General features: G+C 35.1%; 2 protein-coding genes across 5 annotated transcripts; both read right to left on the minus strand.

Annotated features, from left to right (window-relative positions):
- Positions 1-1,482: 1,482 nt before the first annotated feature.
- LOC141438198 (seroin-like) lies at positions 1,483-9,492 on the minus strand. 2 transcript variants are annotated; one of them, XM_074101960.1, is made up of 6 exons: positions 7,452-9,492; positions 7,013-7,189; positions 6,750-6,771; positions 6,652-6,667; positions 6,256-6,487; positions 1,483-2,496 (listed from the first exon to the last, which is right to left on the minus strand). In XM_074101960.1, the coding sequence occupies exons 2-6, from the start codon at positions 7,065-7,067 to the stop codon at positions 2,483-2,485; spliced, it is 339 nt and encodes a 112-aa protein (XP_073958061.1). In that variant the 5' UTR covers positions 7,068-7,189; positions 7,452-9,492; the 3' UTR covers positions 1,483-2,482. The 2 variants fall into 2 exon arrangements, with proteins under 2 accessions (XP_073958061.1, XP_073958060.1); XM_074101959.1 differs by having other exon boundaries at positions 1,483-6,487.
- Positions 9,493-9,578: 86 nt separating this feature from the next.
- On the minus strand, positions 9,579-20,980 carry LOC141438197 (seroin-like). 3 transcript variants are annotated; one of them, XM_074101958.1, is made up of 6 exons: positions 20,811-20,980; positions 19,024-19,060; positions 17,341-17,356; positions 14,253-14,276; positions 11,999-12,095; positions 9,579-10,338 (listed from the first exon to the last, which is right to left on the minus strand). In XM_074101958.1, exons 1-6 carry the CDS (start codon positions 20,860-20,862, stop codon positions 10,172-10,174), a joined length of 393 nt encoding a protein of 130 aa, XP_073958059.1. In that variant the 5' UTR covers positions 20,863-20,980; the 3' UTR covers positions 9,579-10,171. The 3 variants fall into 3 exon arrangements, with proteins under 3 accessions (XP_073958059.1, XP_073958058.1, XP_073958057.1); XM_074101957.1 differs by lacking the exon at positions 9,579-10,338 and adding an exon at positions 16,413-16,707 and having other exon boundaries at positions 12,020-12,095; positions 20,811-20,978; XM_074101956.1 differs by lacking the exons at positions 9,579-10,338; positions 11,999-12,095; positions 14,253-14,276 and adding exons at positions 14,300-14,526; positions 14,932-14,968; positions 16,413-16,707 and having other exon boundaries at positions 20,811-20,973.
- Between the last annotated feature and the right edge of the window lie 259 nt (positions 20,981-21,239).

A 21,239-nucleotide genomic window follows, 5' to 3' on the forward strand; every position in this document is an offset into this window, starting at 1 on the left:
TGCAGTTATAAGAGAAACTATTAAAATAGTGAAAATGCCGCAAACAGGTCTTATCACGCTAATACACACGAGTAATATTTACCTCGACGTTTCAACCACATTACGGTGGCCGTGACGTGAAACGTCGAGGTAAATATTGAATACTCGTGTGTTTTAGCGTGATAAGTCCTGTTTGTGGTATTTTGACTATGAGTGAAAATTACGAAAGTTTAAAACGTTAAAAGAGTGGTACCTATATATGTCGGCGGCCAATCGTAAAATCCACCAAATCATGAAATTCCTAGGCATATCATGAAACGCCGCCAAATCGGTTCTGGCACTTCGCCGGCCGCTGCTGAGGCACGCTCGCTTCGCCCGCTCGGCTCGTGCGTTGTGGTCACAATTCATACTAACCACTCGTCGCTTCGCTCGTCGTATCTAAATTTTTATTTTTTTCGGCATATCACGATGTGCCCGGTATAGAGCTAGGAATATCGACGAGTGCGTTGCTCTAATCGATCTGCCGTATTGTTTCTCAGGCACATCGTGATATGCCTGGCCAACTTTTAGGCATATCATGAATTGGCGCCATTTCATGATATGCCTAGGAATTTCGTGATCTGGCGGATTTTACGATCGAACTTCTATTATTTACAACGCTATAGTCGGAGAAAAGTACCTTTAGTATCGTTCCGTCTCAAAATTTAGTAGCTAGCTTCAAAATGAGAAAAATACTAACGATTCGACGCTGGCTACGAAACGAGAATCCTTAAATATTTTTTTATCTTATGGAAATTTTCGATTTAGTTCCATCTCGAAGCCATATTAGTTTGGTACAAGGTGGAAAAACACAATTCACTTTGTAGCTAGCTACCTAATCTGGCTACGAGATGGATAAATCATTTAGGTTCAATTTTGGTAGCTAGCTACAAGCTGGAAGAGCACAATTCCCATGTCGTAGTTGGCTACTAAATCTGGTTACAAGATGAAAAAATCGTTAAAATATGGAAAGCTACAAGATGCGAAAGCACAATTCCCATGTCGTAGCTAGCTACCAAATCTCGCTACGAGATAGGACTAAAGGAAAACTAAAGCTCTATTTTTTGCGCGAAGTCGTTAGTATAATTCTAATAGACATGCTAAATAAATCTTGTTGGTACAGTCAAGTACAAAAATATCTATTTGTCCAAACTTCTAAATATGTACCATACGCTCTTATACCGACGTGATGATCGAGGTCGTGGTACAAGTAAAGTATACCTATTTCTGAGGCTAGGACCTAAATATTTCAAACGGGGAAATATTTTGATTTTTGAATGGTATGAATACATATTTTTTCACTTGAATTTACTATTCAAGTATGAAATGTTAAATATCTCAGGACAACAACAATTAATTAATACAAAAATTAAAATGCCATTCTGAGAGGAGGCCTGTGCCTAGCAATGGGACGTAAATAAGCTAGGATGGAATTAAAATGCAAGGCAGGTTTACTAACGATTATTTATTTTCAATGGATATTGACATTATTGTCTATGACAAAATAACAACCTTCATATTTTGGAGGATTGACCACTAATTGCTTTAGGTTGGAAATACAAGATTTGTTCTGGGAGGCCTACTGTGAAATCCAAATTCACAGTTCATATTATTATCGTACCATCTCTCACAAACCCATTATAAATATTATTTAGTGTGAGCTGAATGAAATGATACGAAGATCGAAATTCGATTATTAACAACGTAGGTATATGGCCAGGTTTACGGTTCTTAACAAATAACTAGTATACAAGGTGGGCCCTGTAAAACCACAGCTTCCACTCTTAATCTTGAGCTAATTTAGTTCTACAACTTTTGAAAATAACTTGTCTTATGAGTTTTATTATAGTTTAGTTTAATTGGAAAAGCAATGAATTGCGAAATCAGGCATTTTGTTACGTAACAGGCGATGTCATTTAGGCTATTGGATGCCGTACATTGAAAATACCATTTAATTTGTTTGGAATAAACATAATGATAAAATTAATTAATTTTTTAAAGTTTCAGAACTAAAGTAGTTCCATTTGAGTAGCAGAACCTGTGTTTTAATTTCTTTCTCCTGTTACAGGGCCCACCCGGTATTTACAAACAATTTATTTTATTTAAGAACATAGTTTTTGACCACATCAACATAAAAACGAAGGGTATCAGGAATAACACACACACTGGCGCCGTAACTCCCACACATGTATATACTTAAAACGGTTTTTTTAAAGTTTCATTACAATCGGTTCATCTTGTTACTGTAATACTTAGTGAAAGCTTTAAATGAAAATGTCAGAGGTTTTTTGCGTTCACTTAAGTAACCTACTTATGTTTAAGTTATATTTAATTTTATTGTAAAAATATAATGTACTTTAAAGTTTAGGTAGGCAAAACTGTTCCAGTTTTTTTTTTTTTGGTATTAGTTAAATTAGGATGTTGTTGTTCGGTTTGGGCACTTGGGTGGACTTCAGTCAGCGACCTACCCTTGGAACTCTGTAAAATAAGAAAAATCTATTAATTCTACTATTTTCAATAATTTAATCATACAATCATTGCTTTCATGGGTACATAGGATCTTAAACTAAAACAAAATATTTCCCAAACATGAAACCCTATAGTAGGGTACTGCAACGTAACTTAAAGCTATTTTCATAATTAACATTATACATCTCTCCAACTATTTAGCTATGCCCCAAAAAATTATCGCTGTAGGGGTGTGATTTTTTTTTCGTATTTTAGCCGGTGCGATCCCCAGATTAGGCAAGTGTATTTTCAAAAATATTTTAAGAGCGTTTATACCTGCTGAGCTGGCAACGTTGATTTTATGTTAGTTTTCTCGATTATTCCTTAAAAATTTAATGAAAATTAATAATGTTGTCTGATAGAACACTTCCTAATAATATAAGTTAATGTGAGCTGGTAATTATTCGTTATAGACTTTTATTTTCTTTAAAAACCGGTCATAAACATTAATTCGTTTTTAAGGAATATAAAAGTTTATCTCGAATAATTATTGGAGTAGACAAATTAACTTATATATTAAGAAGTATTCTATCAGAAAACATTTTTAATTTTCACTCAATTTTGATTTAATAATCGAGAAAAACTAACAAAAATGCAACGTTGCCAGCTCAGCAGGTATAAACGCTCTTAATGGAGTTTTCTTTTTTTTCTTTATTTACGCCACATCATACCATGACCGTAACAGCAACGTGTCAGGTAAAAATATTGTTTATATTGAAAAGTATGAGACTATGCCCACAAGCACGTTCCGTAACCAACCGTCGCTCGCGTGTCATGTGTGCGTTTGACATTCCGCTATTGTCACGTTCCTATTACGGTCATGGCATGATACCACATGATACGGTGTAGTGGGGGAGGCAGGTTAGGTATTCGATGAAAAAATAAATTGATTAAATTTTTGGAATTATAATTCCATCGATACTATCGATGATTCCGCCAATGTCAAGGTTGAAAAAGACACTATGAAAAAACAAATAGCTCTTTTTAATCGACCACAACTTCTATCATGGGACACGATTATTCCTAAAATTGTATGTGTCGTGCCTAATAAAAACATAAAATATCACGACTTACAAGTATTACCTGCTAAAAACATAAAATATCACGACTTGCATCGTTCCGGGGATTGCTTTGGGGTTTCGGTTAAGTTAGGTTACGCAAATGACGAAGCATGTTGCGGATCTACAATTTGTTTTGTTGACGAAGCCCTTTGCGATTGCGTTGTTATTTAATAAACTGAAAACACTTTAATTTAACTTATGATGTATTTAAGTTACGGGGTGCGACTTGGATCGCGGCGTATTGTACCATCGCGTATCTTTTCGGGCCCAAACTATTATGGCACTAGTCGGTGCTACGCGACCGACATACGAAACGATAAAACATGTTTTTGGTAAAAATTTAATTTAATACAGTTTATGTCGACTTTATTTGCATTGTCACCCAAATTACATTTGCATACCAAATTTCAAATCGATGCCATTAACCCTTGAAGAGTTCCGTCCTGCAGAGACGATCATGGCTGAATTAACAGGATGTCAGTACCAGGTTATTGTATTGTCACGCAATTTACATAAGTATTCCAAATCTCAAGTCAATCTGACTACTGAAAGTTGGTCAAATTTAACTTGCAAGATTTGATTACAGACAGACAGACAGACAGACAACGGGACAGGTGAAACTAAATAAAAGCTTGTAATTACACAAAGGTAGACCATACTTATTCTAAACAAAAAATCCATTGATGGGTTCGACCCTCACATTTTGCACATTTACGATCGTGCGGTGCTTATAGTCTAATTTTATTGAATCAGTAACATAAATTGGTTTTATAATGGCTTTATACTTAGCCCAAAAATTCTGTTCTTAGAACAGCCATATTAGCGCTAATAAGTGTGGGAAATGGCTGTCTCTGTAAGGTAATAAAACTTATAGCAATCATATTACAGCTTTATAAATTACCAAACTATCCTTTTAAAAGTCTTATTATGGCCAATAATAAGTGTGGTTTCCTTATAAATGTCATATTAACCGCGCTTATAAGTGCAAATGCCCTTGTTACTCTGTTTGAACCGTTTACAAGAAAATTGACCCTTGAAAAGTTATTGTATTTCAGTAAAGCGATGCAGCATAAAACTCTGTGCAATTCTTGTGTTTCTTAAGCAATCACCATTTTGATTAAGTGAGTAATCTTATTTACTATTTATGATTAGATTTTTATGTATTTCATATCAAAATTCATGTGGCAGCTTATTTTTATGATAATATCAGGTACTTATGATTTATGTTGTATTTTAAACGCGCCCATGAAAAGAAGTTGTTTTATTATGAAAATTAATTAATTAATTAGTCGCGCCTGTGATAATTGCTAGTATAAGTCTTATAGCAAGTTATAAAATATATATAAGATATCTATAAAACCAAATACCTTATAAAGATTATATAATGTGCCATACTTCCTCCATATTGACTGATTTTAGGGTTCTTTAATGACCAAGTGAACCTCTTTTCTTAGATGTGTCGAAAACAAGAAAATGATTGATTTATTGGATGTGGACAAGTTTTTATGCAGAGACGACTTGTATTGTGTATCTTATAATAAAAGATAAATGTTACAATTGCAATTACCCTGTCCTGGCGCAAGAGAACCAGGAGGGCGACCCCAAATAAAGGGAATAAGGCAAAGGAAAAGATGAAGTTTCAATTGCAATTATCCAAGTTTGACCGGCATATCATTACATTTGATAAATTAATCATGAACAAGTCGAGTTTATTTACGCATTCGTATTCGTAACTACTATCACTACTTTGGTTATCAGTATTTTCACTTGGCATCCAATCACAAGTCTTATTTTTATTTTGTACGGAACCACTGGCATTTTCCGTTGGATTTTTTAAGTTTGGTATCGTTTTAGACGATGAATTAATGGTAGATTAATTTCTATGTACCATCATTTCGTATTTCTGTTTTACTTTTCTTCTATAAGTAGTAATTTCCTTGAATTTACTCCACGTTTCTGAATCCATTTTTAACGATTTTTGTGTAGTCAATAGATACAATTTTATCGTCAGTTAAATGGTCACGTGGGTTGTATTAAAAAGTTATATGACAATGTGAATTACTATATATATTATACTTTTAATGACCGTATAAGTAAGTGGCTAGCAAAAAAATTAACTCTTATAAAGACTTTATAAATGACTACAAATACTTTATCATATTACAGACTTTTATAAGAAAAAAAAACTATCCTAAGTATGACCGTTACAAGTTAAAAAGTATGTTGCAAAACCTTTACATAGCTTTCAATATTATATGGCTAAAAGGCATATAAATGGCTTTTATAAGAAGAATGTTCGTCTGACGTTTTATAAAAGCCATATAAGTAATTCAGCTTTATTAACGCTTATACTACAAAGTTTTAAGAACTGGAGACATATAGCCAAAACCTACTTATAATATGCCATTAAAAAGTATTTTGCTTTAAACAATCTTTTATATGCCAGTTATAAGACTTCTAGTCAGGTAAGCTTGATATTATAAGGGAACTTTGCTACTTGGGGCGCGTTACTTTGCGGAGGTCCATATCAATAAACTATACTTAATCCAATCAATTATACTTTGCTCACCTGCGACCTAAATTACCTACTTAGTTCGATCGCGGGTGAGCAGAATAATTGTGTAAAGTTCATTACCTTACAGTCTACTGCTTGTCAAGTACAACTTACGTCCATATTCCTGAACTTTGCCATTGTTGTTGATGAGGCCGTATGTGCCGCCGATTGGGACTAATTTCCCGTCTTTGTCTTTCTTAAAGCCGCTACTTGATTGGATATAACCGGCGTTGTATAATTGACCAGGCCTGGGTATGGTATTCTTAATCTGTTGCAGTGTTGGTACAGGTACACGTACGATCGGTATCTTAATTTGACCGAAAAAAGGAACAGGTGGCAGAGGTGGCTATAAAATGAATTTTAGAAGGTTTAGAGTACTTATATGTAAAAATGCCTAATGTGTTGGGAAACTGTAAATTAGGTAAGGATATTCATAATAATTAACTAAATAATAAACTCAAATGAATTGATGTCTATCGCCTTCTAAAACTTCGTTGCGCATAAACTTACCGTGAAATGTTGAAATCTGAAATGAAATAAAAAATACTGATGATTTGAGAAACTTTTTTTTAGTGCATACAGTCAGTTATAAACAAAATCACACTCACCCAGGCCCATAATTGATAACGGCTGTGGACACAAGAAACAAAATAATTAATATATTCATAAATATCTTACATTTGTAAATGATTCTGATTTTATTAATAACAACATGGTTTCTTGAACACAGAATTTCTTGAACCTCATTCAAATCAAGTTAGGGTAATATTTTCTTTAATTTATCGTGGATCTTACATTACATTGATAACAATAAAGGACCGATAAAATTTCCTTCTAGGTCCCTTATTTACGAACTGATGATTGAACTCACCTTGTACACTGGCAGTTAACATTAAATTAATTATCAACAACTTTATGCATGCCATTTTCGAAGTACAACCTCAGAGGACGAAAAAATATTGAATTTTAGACCACGCTAAAATGTACACTAGCTGAAAATGTAGAGTCCAAACTACAGGGTCAAGAGTTTATTGAATATTCGACGATTCTGAAAAGAAAATTAAAACTGACAGTTCTTCAGGTGACAACGTAAGGATTAGTTCACTTAATTATTACAGGAAAAAATATCGATATTCAAGAATGCCCACTACCGCCCCTCAGAATCGAAGCACTAGAAGGAATAATGTCTCAAATGGACATCAAATCAGGCACACTACCGACTTTTAGAATCGAAGCACTAGAAGGAAAAATGTCTCAAATAGACATCAAGTCAGATATAAATTATGTCTTCTTCTTGTAAAAAAACTTACAAATTATGTCATCGATGTTTACAAAATAGGCGACGATACCAAGCACCAATGTGTTTTGAACACGAATGACTTACGGTAAGACATGAAACAATTATATTTTTGATGACGGATATAAAAATATATAAGTACCTATTATAATACACGCGAAGCGATAATAGCACGACTGCAAGACAAGTATACTAGAATCATCTATAGGGATTGCAATCCAGCCTTTTGAATTCCGCGTGGTTCTAGCATTTAACGATTATAAAAAAATACCTACAGTTTTCTACATGAAAAGTAATAAAAAAAATCCTCAATTTAAAGGTAAGTACTCCACGCTTTGTCCTATCTTTATTTATATTCCAAGAATAGTTGTTTAGTAGCTATGCATTTCGTGTGTTCTAACGCCTGGGGTAGTTCTACAATAATTAGAGTTTCGAAAGGATGCAGGGTATATATTTAGTGTACCTATGTAGAGTGCTTCGCACAAAATATTTAATGTACCTGTTGTATTGTACAACTCTTTATTGTACATAAAACACCACAAAAAAAAACAGATAACTAGAGAATAAGCTGACTATTCAAGTCGTTGGTCCTTTTTCCAGACCGTTATTCAGGTCAGAACTTTGTTCTTGGGTCAATGATAGATTCCCTTACTTCAATAACCGGCCACATGGTCCAGTCGCCATAACATATTTCGGAGCGGCCAAGGTGGTCAAAAATATCGGAACATGCACTCTACTATTATGGTAATAGATAGATAAATAAAACATTTATTTGTTACTGCAAACACACAATCAAAATAACATAAATTGGGAAAAAAAATAGATATTAGAGTTCATGCGCCGATATTTTTAACCACCTTAGCCGCCCCGAAATATCTGACGGCGACTGTATATACCACGGCACAATCGTCATTATCTTGATCGAGCAAAAATCGCCGAATAAAAGAACGTTTGATGTGTGATCTTCCTATTATTTTAAAATTATTTCTATACTAGCTTTTACACTTGGCTTCGCTTGCGTCGAAATCGGGGTAACGCCTAAAAGCTTGTTATGGGTATATAGCTTTTGCTCGCGGCTTTGCTCGCATTAAACTCAAATTGGCGTCTTTTCTCTTTGTAGCTTTTTAATACTACTTAAGCTCTTGTGGGACATATTCGTTATGTATAATTACGAATTTGTATAAATGTCGAAGAACGGAAATACAGAAAAACACGGTAGTTACAAGAAAATTTACAAGTAGGTACCTACTGAACATTATTTTAAATAAATAAATACGAGTACTGTACCTACAATCAACCAATTTGATTCCTATGCCACCTCAGAACTTCAATACAATAAGCGTTGCTTAAGGCCCTTCCCAATAGCAGATTACCGTTGAGGCCGGGAAGTAGGGGATTACCGGGCAAGCAGATATAGACTGATAGGGAGGGATGGATAAAAAAAAAAGAAATAAAGCTGGCGGGATGCTAGTCTCGAATCGTCGCCTTGTTGTGTGGCTGCTGTCGCGGCGAATGCGGGGCGGGTGGTGCTGGCTGGCGGCGGTGCCGCAGATCATGCGTTGAAGCAAAAGACGGTCTCATTGCCGGCCAGCGGCCGGGAAAGTTGTATGAAATCTCCTTGCAGGCCGCTAGAGTGACCGCGCGCCGGCAGCCGAGTCGTAGCGCCTGTAGCGCGATACTTACCGACCTATTATTTGTAACACAACCGCAAAATTTAATGTCATGTTTGAGAAAATCTAATTTATTTATTTAATCAAATTGGTTGACCGTATCTAGGGAATCCTAATCTGCGCATAGCCTGACCACCGTAGCCTGACACGCTTTTGGCAACTAAAGGTACTCTTACACATGCTCATTACTAACATGCTAATAATAATAAGCATACTTATAAGCATGCTAGTACCTGCAGTACCTGTATGCCACTAAAAAAGCATGCTTAATAGTAGCTCGTGTCCTATACATACATGCTAGTATGTAGCATTTGCTCAATAGTAGCATGCTTTGGTGCTAGTAACTAGCATGTGTAATGTGTACCTTAAGTAGGTATTATCCACTAGTACCTATCTCTCTAATCCATTTGGTACGTCCCATTCATTACGCGCAGACTAGGTAAATGTTGTACAAAAGGAAAGAAAACTCATTTTTGCAATTTAAAGTTTACTGTCTATGAGAATGTAAGTAATTTGCATATGTGCCAATTAATAATACATTGTTCTCAAAACTCTGAAACCAAAACGCGTCATGTTAATTTTTCAACTAGCTTCAAGTTCAGCGTGATCATTAAGTAAATAGGTATATTTAAATTCCAATGAAGACCAGTCTGTTTTTTAACAATTTGAGTACATTTATGTCACTTACTTATATTAGATACTTAACTAACAAATCTCAAAATAAAATGTAAATATAACTAGCACGTTCTTTCAATTTGCTAATACTTAGATTAGGCGTTAATAAAATGACTTTAAATTGCTTAGGATTAGTAACGGCCATTTAAAGCCTCTATAGCTTGATTTATAGCAAGTAGTTTTTACATGATTAACGTCCACTTGCAGGCTTTTTAATCTAGGTTTAAGTGGTCTTAAGTTCTGTCAAATCCATATAAGGACTGTCAGTTTAAGCCTTAAATCGAGATTTAAAAAAGACTACAATACGACCTCACAATTAAAATTTAAGAGCAAAAACATCGAGTGTAAAGTGGCGCCCTTCTCCGATTCTCGTGTTATAATTTCGTGATCATTCTTCGGCAAAACCTTTGTCACCTTCGTGGAAAACAACGTGTTGCTCGTCAGCTTTCCCGTTGTCGTTGACAATGACGCTGCCGCCGCCTTCGCTGACCGTCTTCCCGTTCACTGTTTTAGAGCTGCTGAACGACGTAACTGAGCTCCCGAAGAACTGCTCACCTGTTAATTTACAAGTCATCATCATCATATCAGCCCTAAGACGTCCACTGTTGGACATAGGCTTTACCCTTAGACGTCCATTTGCTTCCGTTGGATGCGGCCTGCATCCACCATGAACCCGCGGCTTTGACCAATTTACAAGTTTCAAACTTATGCCAGTAAGCGATACATTGCGGAGTCACAATCCAAACGAGTTACACAAGTTCGATCGAGCACCGCAGTGTCATGCTACTGGAACGGTTTTACTGGAATAATGTGAACCGGGCATTAAACGCTCACTTGAGCTTCCTAAATGATATTTTCCCTTGTTCTCGCACATAATCGTCTCCCATTACTGGTTCTGTGGCAGTGCTGGCACTGTTAGGGGCCAAATTATTTCCTAAATTAATTAGATGCTGGCGCTTCGCCGACCGCTGCCGGCACGCGCTCATTTCGCTCGCTCGGTTCGCGTGTTGTGGACGCTATAATACCTAACACTTCTCCTAGCTTGGCTCGTCGACGTTCCTAATTTTTCAAAACCAAATTGACAGTATATGTAACCAATTACATTATCGAAGTCTCTTTGAAATAGGATATATTTGGCCCCTTCCCGTGATTGCTATTTAAGATGGTTATGAACGGGAAACAAGGTAATATTTTGAAGTACAGAAGTGATAAATATTTTCAAATCTCGACAAGACAAGATAAGATGGAAAATAAAAGTGAAAACAGATGGAATTTTATTTAATAACAGGGGGAAGAGGGTTAAAACTATGCTGACAAGGTAAAGCTAAGAGGGGGAGTCAAAAACGATTAATATTCTGCTTACGTAATACCTGTGCCCCTAGTGTAAGTTTTCGGTTACAAAATACGTCTCGATCGCGTTCGCGTTAAAATCTCAATTTGTATGGAACGTTCCGCTAGAGGCGCTGTTCGTGTTTCCATATAAATTGAGATTTTAATGCGAACGCGATCGAGACGTATTTTGTAACCGATAACTTACACTAAGGGGCTGTTTCACCATCCATTGATTAGTGTTAACTGGCGGTTAGGTGTGATGCCGTCTCTATTTGTTTTGTTCGAATAGACGGCGACGGCATCACATTTAACCGTCGGTTAACGCTAATCAGTGGATGGTGAAACCTAAGGGTACTCAATGACCACTCCGTGCGAATGAGGGTACTTAATGAGCCAATTGCAGGCAAGACCGTAACGTCAATTATTATCGTGAGGCATAGGCGTTAGTATCGTAGGGTTTTTTGACATTGCGGTCTTGCTTTCACACACACAAACATCACGCCTGTATTCCCAAATGGGGTAGGCAGAGCACACGAAACGTTACCGCTTCGGAGCCACTTTTAGCAATTTTAGGTTATAATTTTGACAAAAACGGTACAATAGTGACTGCTAGCCTGTCGCATACGGTATACCTTGACCTTCGTATATATCCTCAGTCCCCTCTTACGATATCCACGGAAGAAATGGAGAGGTTTAATTCTAACCCGACACCACACGGGTCTTGCTTTCAATTGGCTCATTTAGTTATTTAACTTAATGAGTCATATTGCAAGCAAGACCGTAACATCAAGAAAACCTTACGATACTAACGCCATCTAGACATCCCAAATAGCCCTCATTGGGAAGCTGGCCTCGGAAGTTGGGAGTTTAAGTCTAGGCTCACCTTCTTTGGGCTGGTATGTTTTCAGCTTCTCAGTGTCAATGGGCGGGATGGGCTCAAATACTATAGGTTTAAACGTGATAGGCTCGAACTTGAAGGGCTGCAATCAGAAGAAAAACTTAAAAAAAATGCACATTCCTTAATGCTAACTTTGTGCCAAGAGAACTGTAATAAATTAAATTAAATCGAGACTAACTTCACATTTAAATGACCATCATATATTTAATTCGCATATAGAAGAAATGTGGGAACAGCGGATGCAATAAATACTTTGATAAATGATGTACCTAGTATAAGAATTAAATAATCACAACAAGGTAACTAGCTGGATTGTTTTTGGATTTGAGTTCTGCGTTTGATACCGTTGATCATAATGTTCTTATTAGTAAATTGGAACACTATGGTGTAAGGGGTACTGAATTATCAATCTTAAAAAGTTACCTTCAAAATAGGAAGCAAAGAGTAGAACTGAAATCGACTCAAAAAGGTATCAAAAATCAGTGAAGTCGAAAATGGTAGCAGTAACTCGAGGCGTACCACAGGGTTCTATTCTGGGGCATATTCTCTTCATTATATTCAGAAATGACTTAATTCAATGGATAAGTAACAGGGTATCTGATTTGCAAACAGTTATATTCGCGGATGACACTAATGTTATACTGACTGCAAACAATATCATTGGACTTGAAATGAAATTGGGTGAAACACTAACTAACTTCAATGAATGGTTTCTTGCGAATAGTCTTATATTAAATACTGATAAAACTAATATTGTTATGTTTAGAACTGTGACTAAGAATGAGCTACTACCCGAGATAACATTCAATAACAAAAGGGTAGAGATGGTAGAGGTTGTGAAATTTCTTGGTGCTCATATAGATGCATCCTTAAATTGGAAAAGGGAACTTGAAGCCATAGAAACCTCTGTCTGTGCGGCTTGTTATGCTCTGAAAACTTTAAGAGAGATTATTAAGCTAGAGCAATTACGAACAGTATATTACGCCCTTGTCGAATCAAAATTGCGCTACATCATTAATTTTTGGGGAAACAGTTATGATTATAATATCAAAACGGCGTTCACGATACAGAAAAGAGCGATAAGAGCAATGGTACGCCTACCGCCGTGGATATCATGTAGGGAACACTTTCACCCGACTAGACATACTGACCGTGCCCTTCACCTTTGAGTTTGATATTACGCAAGGTTATACTAATATAGATAGCATCCTTTTCCCGAGAAAATATAAAGGGTAATTTAGGTAACTAGTGAAGGGCACACATAGGTTGCCTACAAAGCGTAAGAAACTTTTATTTTTCTTTAAGTATATTCCTAATAATCCTATCTTGCTACTAGCTTGTGCCCGCGAATTTGTTTTCGTTGCGGTGTTCTCGATCCATTCTTGTTTTTTGCCTACATCATAGAGGAACCTTACAATATTTCAGCTTTCTGGGTTCAGCAGTTTGGGCTGGGTGTTAATGAGTCAGTCAATCAGATACAACTTTTCTTATTCAATGTTTTAATGGAATAATATATTCAGCCATGATTTTGCTATTTAAAAAGAAAATGTGTAAGTGTAACTTAAGTAAGTAACCAGAAATCATGGTAAAATTACTCTACCGTATTTTCACAGATATCTTGGTAAAAATCACTCTACCTTACTTCGTCACAGAGATCATGGTAGAATTACTCTTTCATAGTTCGTTAGATTGAAATAAGAATTCGTTAGAATTCAAATAAGAGTCATTACATTGAAATAGTACTCAACGACCTAGACACACAAGTTATTTTCAGGCACATACAACGCGCAGTTAGCGCATGTTAGGACGCTTCGAACCCGATTCAGTCACTTTTGTAATAGTTTTTTTCGAATTTGCGGCCCCAAAAGTAAACGCGCGTTGTCTGCGCCTAAAAAGTACCCCGTACTAGGGCCCAAGTATAGTTAAAAAAACGGTTATTCTCTTCCAACTGTGCACTAATCTAATTACCGTGCCAATTTTCCCGCAATAGTAGGTAAGTAGACTTCGGTGCAGAGATGAATGAGAATAGCTGTCACCTTTTTTTCAAGATCTGTGCACTTAATCTAATTACCGTGTCGCTTTTGCAGGAAAAAATTAAACGATAATTAGACGTGCACAGATGAATGAGAATGACTGGAAACAGACATTTGTGTTAGCATTAACGGAGGAAGAGGTGTTTAAAATAAATTGTACGAAACTGCGGGTACGTTAACAAAAGAGTCATTGTATGTTTATTTACCTTCATCTCAGGCATCTTAGGCATCTGCAACAATTAAAAATCGAAAATCCAATTAGAAAGTTTTATTTGTATTAAATAAAATTGTACACGATAGTCAAGTAAGAACAGTATAAAAGTGAAAAAAGTTCGTCTTTGCATTTTATTGTAAAAATTAAGTATGTAGTTAATCCCAAAGTAGTATTATTGATTTTAGTTGAAGTGTCGTGTGTGTGTTGTAGTGCCGTATGTGGAAGGGTCGAAGACAGTTCACCACGGCTGGCTTACCGTCGGAGCTCTGCGAAAGAAAAGAAATTATTATAAAAGTTTTCTGATACTAGGTATCATTAAGTTTAGTTTAATGACTATTGAATGGCTATAGGCTATACTTGACACAATGAATCTCGATTTAGTATTACGTTTTGCTCAGTAGTCTTAACTCAAAATAAAATTGTGAAGCTAAAACTATGTTACTGTTCTATGTCGTTCTCAATGTTCCAAATTATCTCCATACCGAATTTAAACGTGAAAGAGTAACAAATAAATATAATTTATAACATTCGTGATACTCTTTTGTTTGTTTGTTTGTTTACTTATAATCTTTATTGTACAAAAAGGAAATACAAAAACTTAACTTGTAAACCAGGTATTTAAAAATAACCCTCCCAACGCGGTCGGGAAATAAAATCAATGTTTGGCTTACCTAATGGGTACATTAAGGTCAGGTGGTGCATCTCCTTCTGCAATGAAACGAGTTTGTTCCTCAACGTTAGTTCAAGAATTTTTCAAATGAAATTCGAAGTGAAAGTCAAAATATCTTTGTTCAATTTAGGCAGTGACAAACATTTTATACCCCAGTCACCTAACACCTTCGCTCTAAGTAAAATCAACATTAATTCAAATAAGCATTTTTTTGCATTAAAAATTAGGTCAGGTAGTTTGCAAATATATTCTTCAATAATCCACCAAAATTTATCTCCAGGACAGCGAAATTTTATAAAAAAATATATTTAATAATTCTGTAAAAATCAGGCGTAATTTCTATAAGCCTATTCACTTTTTAATTTACTCGTTTTATTTATATTCTTTGTAACACATGTAAAAATCCACTTTTTTTAAGGAACTTAAAAAAAAGGCTTCATATGTTCTAAGTATAATTAAGTTTCGGTATGTCTCTAACGTGCCTTGAGTTTTTTTGTACTTATTTTTGCTGCTCATGTTATATCGGTTTAACAAAATACGTAATTTCCAATCATATCTATTGTTGGATTTTAAATGATAATTATTTAGAATCCAATTTATTGGTAATGTGTAACTTAAAAATATATATTTTTTTTTTATAGAAATTGGACTTAATACGAAATAATCACTTTGGTGGTTTTTTTTAAATTTCCTGTTACATATATTGGTGAATTCAGCTTGCAGGTCTAAAAACTGAATTATTTAAACATATGTTGACAGTAAATTTACTGATAATATTTTCTCAAAAAAAAATCACCTATTTTAGGGTACAATTTTTTTTACCATGTTCCGAAACCAAATTTTGGTGGATTCGAAAATATAGGTTCTTAAAATTACACGTAAAAGCCGTATACCAAAAACTATCCTTATATCGAATCATTTCCAAAAAAACTGTAGAATGACCACGCTATTATTGAATGTCAGAATAAATCTACCACCGGTCCGGAAATTTAAAGTTCATTATTTCTTTGAACAAAATTTTCAAGTTTTTATTTATTTTGCAATTATGTATCTTATCTACTTTCACCCACTTTTAGTCATCGGGAAGGCACATATAGTTATGTATAAAAAAAACTTTTTATTGAAAATTAAATTTATAATACAAAAACTTTTTTATATGAATACAATATGTAAAAATAGAATGCTAATGGTATGCAGGATTTTATTTTTTATAAGAAAAATAACGAAATACTACATTTAGCCGGTAAGAATCTTCACGCTTCTTAAATGAAATATATACAATATTATTTAAAACTTGTGCGAAATATATACAAATTTTACCATGAGGTTTACGGTGCAGGAAAACATCTTAAGGAAATCTGCACACATCTGCGAAGTAATTAAATCGTGTGTATGAAGCTCCCAACCCGCATTGGGCCCGCGTGGGAACTACGACTGCAGTGGGAAGTGTAAAAGCCAATATCATAATGCTTTGAGACTTACGTTTGAATTCCTGAACCTTTCCATTGTCGTTGGTTAGGACGGAAGTGCCACCGGTTCTAACCCACTTGCCGTCTTTGTCCTGAACCATACTGCTGCTGGATTGAACCGCCACACCATGGAATACTTGTCCCTGTCCTGGGTTCACGTTCTTAATTTGGTCTGGAGTAGGAACTACAGGCAGCGGGATTTGCGGGAAGTTAGGGAAATTGGGGAACTGTCCGAACCCGGCGCCGAAAGGGGGGAATGGAGGGAAGGGAGCGAAAGGACGGAATGGTGGCGTGGGAGGCACAGGCATCTGTAAAGTTGGTTTTAGCAGAGTGTGACAAAGACGAACTGTTAAATGTTTTGTTGTTGATTATACGTTATGCCTATCCAAAATATTAAAAGTGTAAACAAACCGATTTCATCAAAATTCTTGTATAAACACTCACTGGATCGAATCAATATCACATTTATCTATAATTCGTCTCTTTTAACTAGATGTCTAATCACTTTTTTCACCAAAATTCACTTGATTTCAATATTTATTTTTATTTGAAAAATCTTCGTCAAAACTGAGCTGTAGTAGCATAGACTAGTGTAGAGATTACCATCTAAATTTGACATTTTAAAAATCGATTAATGCGCGGATGAATAAGCGATTTTTATTTACTTTCCTTAAAATTAAAAACTTATTACTGCTTTTATAATTGACTAAACATTCTTTGGAATGAAATCAAGTATTGTAAATAATAAATCAGACAAAGATACTTTGATCTATTCAATTAATAAATTAATTGATTTACTGAACAGATTAATTATTTTGCAATAGGTTCTAGGTTTTGACATCATTCAATGTCTTTGGTCGGATATAGGGCGTCTTTGTTTACACTTTTCATAAATTGGATCGAAATATAATATAATAGTGTAGATGTTGTACATTTCATACCCTGATTTGTTGGAATCTGTAACAAAAAATAACGTTTAATTAGTGGCTAGGGTACGCTATAATTTCTTTCCCACATTCAAACATACACTCTCGTTAGCTGAGCTACTTATGACAAAGTAGGTAAAGGCCAATTTTGTGCACGGAAAAGTGAGGTTTGTAAAACTACACATGTTGTGCTGGGTCATTATTTGAGCGCTTATTCCATATGATTTTCGTGGTCACATTTTTGTTGATATGGTAGAAGGTTCTGTTACAGTTTCCAGGTTATCTAGTAGAAGTATAGGATAGGACGTCTATTATTGTATTTTTCACCTATGATGAGTTCTGTGACGTTTCGAGTTTAACAGTTTTAGAGATGTACCATTTATCGAGTGAACTTTCGATTTTTCTAAGAGTTATTAGTGCCTATTTTTGGAGAAGTTGCATATTTTAAAAAACATTTTTTTCCAGTTTTCCACGGCTTTATTCGCGTGGAATGTGTAGTTTGGTTACATCAGCTATTAGAGATCGTTATCAGCGTGTAGTTTTCATAGCAAAGTATGGTCGGCAAACAAATAAAATACTAACCTAACTACCATAATACCTATAGAATAGAAAGTATTGTATGTGCTAATCAATATGTTTAAATAAAACAAAAAATACAAATATTTCTTTATTCAGTTTCAGAAGAAATTGCACCCTCATTACTACAGTGAGAATCTGTGGTATCTGAATCATCGACGACATTGATGATCAATTTATCTTGCAACCAGAGGGCCCTCCGAAATTCGAAAATCGAAGTGTATATCGTACCATCCCTCTCACCCTCGTATTAACCCTCGAATTAAGTAGTATAAGGTGTCAGAGGGACGGAACGACACGAACTTCGATTTTCGAATTTCGTAGTAGCCCCGCTGTCTTTCCGAACATAACGCTAACAGTCCTGTAGAGTATAATATTTTTTGTTTTTCAACCTTTTCGCCCAGTTTTTGCCAGTTACATGTTGGCACGAATCCTCCAGCAACTTCAGCATTTTGTAAGCCGTAAATGGTGGTGAAGTATTGTTACCGCGTTTACAAAATCTTGCAAGTTTTGTTTGAAAATTTAAAATATCTTAGTGTTCACTGTTATCGAATAATAAACCGCGGCAATTGCCGATAATGTTGTGTCACGTCACTATTCTGTTCCGTTTCAGCCATTGCGTCATTTAAAAAAGTAAATATTTTTCTATCGTATTCGATGGAGTCTATTTAATGGACACTGATATTTCTATGTTTTTAATAATTACAGTTTTAATTTTTTTGCTTCAAAATCAAATTATTTTTAAAAATTATTTTGCGAACGTAGTTTGCGTAATTCGGAAAATTTTCAAGTGTCACAGAACTCATCATGGGTGAAAAATACAATAAATAATCGAAAATCCCATCAATTCTACAGCTCATTCACAAAAAAATGTGACCACGAAAATGAGGTGGTTGAAACTTTAAACACTCGAATAATAACCCTGCTAAGCAAACTGTTGTGAGCTACGTGCGTCCGCACAGCAGAATTCGGACTTAGCTATTTTTGATTCTGAGGTCTACGTTGCATTTAGGGTTTGTTCCTCCTTGAATCGTTGATTCGACTCTCTTTGAACTACAGTTATATTTTTAGTTTTAATTTAATATTTTTTTTTAACTATATTAATAATATTTTAATACTCACGCAGGCCATTCGTTGTCGTTTTGCCATACAAACTTGGCTGTTGGTAGAAAAAAAGAAGATAATTCATTAATTCAATAAAAAAAAAGTATGTATTACGTATACCTAAGCTTAAATGCAAAAAAGTAATTTTAAATAAATACAGTAACAATTGAAAATAAAATAGTAGGGGGACTTAGAATTCTGTTATTAAATTGATGTGGCAACTCTACTAAGGCTAGTTGTTATAACTTCAAATTGTTGTTGTTGTTGTGCGTGGTTGTTATCGTGCTAGACGCATTATAAGGCATGTAGTTCTTCAAAGTCAAAGTCAAAATATCTTTATTCAATTTAGGCTATAACAAGCACTTATGAATGTCAAAAAAAAAATCTACCACCGGTTCGGAAAAACCTCTGCTGAGAAGAATCCGGCAAGAAACTCAACGAGGTATATATATATTTTTTTTTAAAACAGATTTACAATATTATTAAATGATATGTATACTATACATCACAAGTATTTAACACAACTTTATTTTTAACACAGTAGGTTCGCTATTTGAAGGGATCGCTAATGCGGATCGGAATTATGAAATATATCATGCTAGATGACGCGCGCGGTTAGTCAAGTATAGGTACTGTTACTTAAGGCAGACCAGATCCTGAGTTGACATCGAAAGATAGAGTTGCCGCATTTGAAGATACCACTTGTATAATGCAACTACACCCCTTCCACATTACACTAACCTTACATTTAAAGTCGTACGTTTTCAAAGTAAATTTATATGAATATTTGCGAGAAGTCTGCCTTTTGTTCGATCGTTGTTTGTTCAGCCGCTGTGGGTGAGCAATGTTTTTCCAATGAACAAGACAGTGAGCAGTTGCGACGTCAGACCATTAATAACAAGTCAACATTAGTAAAAAATATATGTATTTTCTTAATTTGAACCAAATTTTCGAAATAATAGAGATACCTTGACCTTTTTTAGAGAGACCTTGTTATTGTATCCTGTAACTTTGTTTATATGCTGAATAAACATTGTCTTTATATTCTCTCTTTAATTGAATAGTTACACAAAATGACATACCTAACTAATTCATATAGTCGCAACATTTAGATTAATATTGGAACAGACAAGGCGTTTAAAAATATGTGAACACATTCATTTAACAAGATCCAGAGCTCGTTGAAATATTTTGAACGCCTACTTCAAAGAAAACCCATAAATATTTGTCCTCCTGTCGCTTTGATAATTATTAACTACTTCATTTGGACAAATCTGCTTTCATGTTACATTTTTGGCAAATGGGGTAGGACTAAGTAATATGTAAGAAGAAAAATCTAGATGCGTTAGTCATTTGAAGTGGACACGATATTGATTTGGTAGTAAAGCTACCGAAGTATTCATAATCAAATCAATTATCACTGAAAATATTCTTACTGAAATTTTTACGTTAACATTGAGTGGCCGTATGTTACTTTAATAGATATTATAAATCCCCTATTAATGCCAAAATAGTCTATTTGGTATCCGTTCATTTCGCAACTAACATTTGGCAACCTGATTCATTTCGCAACCTCTTACTTCGCAAACTCTAAAACTGTAATTTATTTCAGGGTCATCGTGTAGAAAACCCTTTAAGTTAGGTTAGGTTAGTATTATAAAAATCATGAAATATTTAATGTTTCAGAAATATTAAGCAGTTGCGAAATGAAAAGTTGCGATATGAAATAGGTTGGCAAACCAATATATTTATATACACCAAAGTATAATAAAGCATGTCTGTAAACAAACGCAATTTCAACTCACCGTGTGCGCCGACAGCCAAAACTGTTACAATTAAAAGTTTCGTGAACGCCATTTCTCGCCACGATTGGAACTCGGAATGCAAACTGCTTCGTATACTGGGCTACAGGCAGACAAGATCACACTGGAGCCCCCTGCACAAACTTTGCTTTTAAATATTATTAAAGCTGCTCCAACACCAGCTGAGTCAACAGTGCGTCGAATGCCAGTTTCACGGAGCGCTGAAAAGGCGACACTACTGAAAACCACAAAATTAAAGACTTTGTTCACGTAGTCGTTCATATGACCACGGATCATTTCAAGCGATACTAATGGAAATACAGATCTGGTGGATAATGATTGCCGTCGTATTTGTCAGAAATGTTCGTTTCTTGCTCTCTCAATTAGCTTCAGTTAACTTCAGTAAGCTAGTTGAGAAAGCAAGATAAATAC

Source organism: Choristoneura fumiferana, chromosome 18 (genome assembly GCF_025370935.1).
Source record: "Choristoneura fumiferana chromosome 18, NRCan_CFum_1, whole genome shotgun sequence".
Taxonomy (NCBI): Eukaryota; Metazoa; Arthropoda; class Insecta; order Lepidoptera; family Tortricidae; genus Choristoneura; species Choristoneura fumiferana.

Coding starts and splice junctions, on each gene's coding strand:
- LOC141438198 (XM_074101959.1), bottom strand. CDS start 7,067: ATGGCATGCATAAAGTTGTTGATAATTAATTTAATGTTAACTGCCAGT. Junction 6,772..7,012: donor GTTAACTGCCAGTGTACAAG/GTGAGTTCAATC, acceptor TTGTGTCCACAG/CCGTTATCAATTATGGGCCT.
- LOC141438197 (XM_074101956.1), bottom strand. CDS start 20,862: ATGGCGTTCACGAAACTTTTAATTGTAACAGTTTTGGCTGTCGGCGCA. Junction 19,061..20,810: donor TTTGGCTGTCGGCGCACACG/GTGAGTTGAAAT, acceptor TTCTACCAACAG/CCAAGTTTGTATGGCAAAAC. Junction 14,527..14,931: donor GACCTTAATGTACCCATTAG/GTAAGCCAAACA, acceptor TTTCTTTCGCAG/AGCTCCGACGGTAAGCCAGC.